General features: G+C 46.1%; 1 protein-coding gene across 3 annotated transcripts in view; it reads right to left on the reverse strand.

Annotated features, from left to right (window-relative positions):
• The window catches only part of ADGRB1 (adhesion G protein-coupled receptor B1), an 84774-nt gene that overhangs the window by 50486 nt on the left and 30728 nt on the right, over positions 1 to 3560 (reverse strand). For all 3 annotated transcript variants that reach the window (XM_057368785.1, XM_057368784.1, XM_057368786.1), the window contains one exon: positions 2657 to 2807. In XM_057368785.1, the coding sequence (XP_057224768.1) occupies positions 2657 to 2807 (151 nt within the window). The remainder of the gene's footprint in view (positions 1 to 2656; positions 2808 to 3560) is intronic.

The raw sequence follows: 3560 nt of genomic DNA on the forward strand, positions 1-3560 counted from the left end.
TTTTTTTATTATGTCCATGAAATTTATTCCTAACTGACCTATTCCATACACCTTGTGTGGTACAGGCAGTACCAACAAGGCTTTGGGGGTTTTCTAAACAAAGTAAATGGAACATTCACAATTCCAAGTAATTCCATTCAAAACCTCTTTCAAAGAGTTTTGTACTTCCAGGTCAGAGGAGAATCAGGCCATGTGTTAATCATGTTCCACTAGAAAAGATGTTTGCTAATAACTCCCAAGAGCCATTCTTGTTATAAACAGCTGAAGGCCCACTTGGAGGCTGAGCTATGGCAGCATTAAAAATCCAGTTGTGGAAAMTGTAATGGGGTCATAAAAATCCTGACAAAAATATTTCTTCTTTATTGGGGCTAAATATGATGACTGAGTTGTTTTCAGGGAACAATTCATCTGCCTGTTCTAAATCAGAGAGTCATTGAATATCCTGAATTGGAAGGATCCACAAGGATCAGCAAATCCAGCTCCTGACCCTRCATAGGATCGCTTGAGAGCRCTGTCCAAACACAGACAACGATTAYTGATAGTAATTATTATTAATGATAATTTAAAAATCAAATTGCCAAGTTGCACATCCAAGAGGAGACCGAAGAAATAAAAAAATAATCCTCCCTGCTGCTGAAATTCTCTGCAGCTTCAATGAGCCACAGCTGAGAGCAGCTGAGAACTTGGCAAAGACGTCTCGAACGAGGGCTTAGAGAAATGCAAATGTGCAAAGAGGGGAAAGGGGGGAGAATCAGCCCATGACAAAGTGAATTGTGCTAATTATTTCAGATTACGCTCTTTAAAACATATTTTCGGCTTCTTTCCTCTTACAAGTGCCATTAATCCCAGCTCTACAGCTGAAGTCTAGCAGGATGCTAAATATCCCAAATTCCCTTGCTGCCTTAATAGGCGAGAGTGTTCTTCAGTTCTTGTCCTAACCTACTCCAAATGGTTATTATGCATCATTTATCAGCAGTGCATCCTAGCTCAGAGCTGACTACATTTTACTAGCAGTGCAAATTATGCTTCTACACATGTAGGGGGATTTTTTAAATTTTTTTTTTAAATCTGTACAGGCTACAAATGTGAATGTTGCTCATCCAAAACTCCCACGGCTAACACACCCATCTGTCCTAGCTTTTACGAATCGGAAGAAAAAAAAAAATCCCATTTTATTACCTAGAAAAGCTATTAGCCCGTTGCATTTRTTATCCCTGATGTTTCTGGAGTCACCAAGGAGGGATAAACATATGCATGAGCACACCCAGGCTCCTGCAGCCCRTGCTCTGCAGGTACYGTGGTTCTRCTCTTGCTGCACACAAACYCTRGATTTTAATAACAATTTATTCTCCRTTGTAAGCAAAAGCTTAGGAGGGAAAACTTAAAGGGGTGCAGGTGCTGCAACGAGGACAGCTCTTGATGTGCCAGAATAAATCACGTCAGGGTGCTTGGTAAGCACCAGAAACCTCTCGCCTGGGGTGAGTTGTGAGACTTCAGTAGTAAAATGAGACATTAACAGAGCTCAGCCACACAAGGCTTTCCCTCTCCCTTCTTTCCTTCGCCTCCTCCCTTCTCAGCAACTTCTGGTGCTGCTGCTCCCTTCAAACACACCCTCGTTATCGCTTTGAAAGCTCAGGTTYATGGGTTTGTATTTGTTTTCTACTACAGAATGCATCATTTAAGGCTAATAAATTAAACATACGGCAGAGGCAGAGGGAGAAAAATTAGTTACAAGCATCTGCAGCAGTCTCGCAGTTTATTTGTCTCCAAAAAGGCGCTGCTGCCATGGAGACGGGAWTTCAGAGTTTGCTTCACTCCGTGGAATCTTAGAACCGTAAAATCATTAAGGYTGAAAAGACCTCTAAGACCAYYGAGTCCRRCCATTAACCCAGCACTGYCAGGTCCACCACTGTSRCCCTAAATGTCACTTCTTCATGGGTTTTTGAACACTTCCAGGGATGGTGATTCCACCACTTCCCTAGGGAGACGCTTCAATGCTTGGCCATCCTTTCAGTGAAGAAATTTTTCCAAATATCCAATCTAAACTTCCTCTCCTGGCACAATTTGAGCCATTTCCTCTTGTTCTATCACTTTTACCAGGGACCAGAGCAGCCCCACCTGGCTGCCCTCTCCTGTCAGGGAGYTGTGCAGAGCCAGAAGGTCCCTCCTGAACCTCTTTTTTTCCAAGCTGAGCTCCCTCAGCCACTCCTGTTGTTCCAGACCCTTCCCCAGCTCTGTTGCCATCTCTGGACACTCTCCAACCCCTCAATGTATTTGTTGTAGTGAGGGGTCCAAAACTGACTCCAGGACTCGAGGTGTGGCCTCAGCAGTGGCCAGCACAGAGGGACAATCCCTGCCTTGATCCTAAGACTCCCTTGGCTTGTACCAGGTACCAATGGAACAAATCCAACACGGGTGAGACAGACAGAGACAGAAAAATAGAAAGCAAGAATCAGACCCAACCCCAGGAGGAACCATCCCCAGCGCACCCTTTGAAACCTGAACTCTACTCCTCCATTTTAGAGTGCACTGGGCTCTGTGCTGTTTTTAACCATTTCAGCCCTTCTTGAAACCCCTGTGAAGGTCTCAAGCCACCTCTGCTGAGCCCCCTGGTGCAGCCTGGCCCTTCTCTGCTCCRCAGCCCCYGGATCCTCACCCCATCCGAGACACAAGAAGCGCTTGCGGATGATGCGGTTCCGTAACCGGCCCGTCACGGCCATGTAGGACTGCCAGGCCTCGGTCAGCACCCAGCAGAAAGAGGAGAGGAAGAAGAAGTGCAAGAAAGCCGCCACCAGCGTGCAGATCACCTGGAGAGAGAGAGGAGGAAAGGAGGACACGTGAGAGGAGTGGCAGGAGGAGAGAGCRGCGGGGAGAGGAGCAGAAGGCGTGGGGAGGCGCTTCCAAACCGGGCTCTGGAAGGAAAAGTCACGGAGATCAGGGCACGGAAACACGGTTTAGGAAGGGGCAGGATCCTCCATAAGCTTTGAGCCAGCAAAGACCAAAGCTTTAAATTTAAGCACTGCATGGAAATCAGCTGCTCTTAGGCATGAGATCTACAATGAACYCATTCTACTTTAGCTGAAGAATTATAGAATTGTTTGGGTGGCAAGGRACCTTAAAGATCATTGAGTTACAACCCCCCCAAAACAGGCAGGGACACCTTCCACCAGAAATCTGGGCCCWTGTCCCATCATAGTGCTTTTTTGGCTTCAGCACATTATATTTAATTTCCAAAAGATCCAAACTATCGCCACGATCCTTTCAGGGCAGTGTAGGGAGGAGAGAGTAGTTAATAAACAGTTCATTGACCTCAGCTCAAAAGGTTTGCAAAGAGCCACGTCCCTGGCAGCACAGGCAAGGAAATGAAATCTGAGAAAGGCAATTTGGATGGTGCCCCTGCCAGGGAAGCGGCGCTGAGTGAAAGAGTTAAGCCGTGAGAGCCGGGTGAAACCACGGCTGCCAGGGGCTGGGAAAAGGACTGCAAACATGAGGGCACAGTCATCCAAGAGCATATAACAACCAGCAGAGAGGGAAAAAAATAAAAAAAAAAAAAAAAAAAA

This window comes from Malurus melanocephalus, unplaced genomic scaffold (genome assembly GCF_030028575.1).
Source record: "Malurus melanocephalus ecotype Western Australia unplaced genomic scaffold, MMel_1.1 scaffold_97, whole genome shotgun sequence".
Classification (NCBI taxonomy): Eukaryota; Metazoa; Chordata; class Aves; order Passeriformes; family Maluridae; genus Malurus; species Malurus melanocephalus.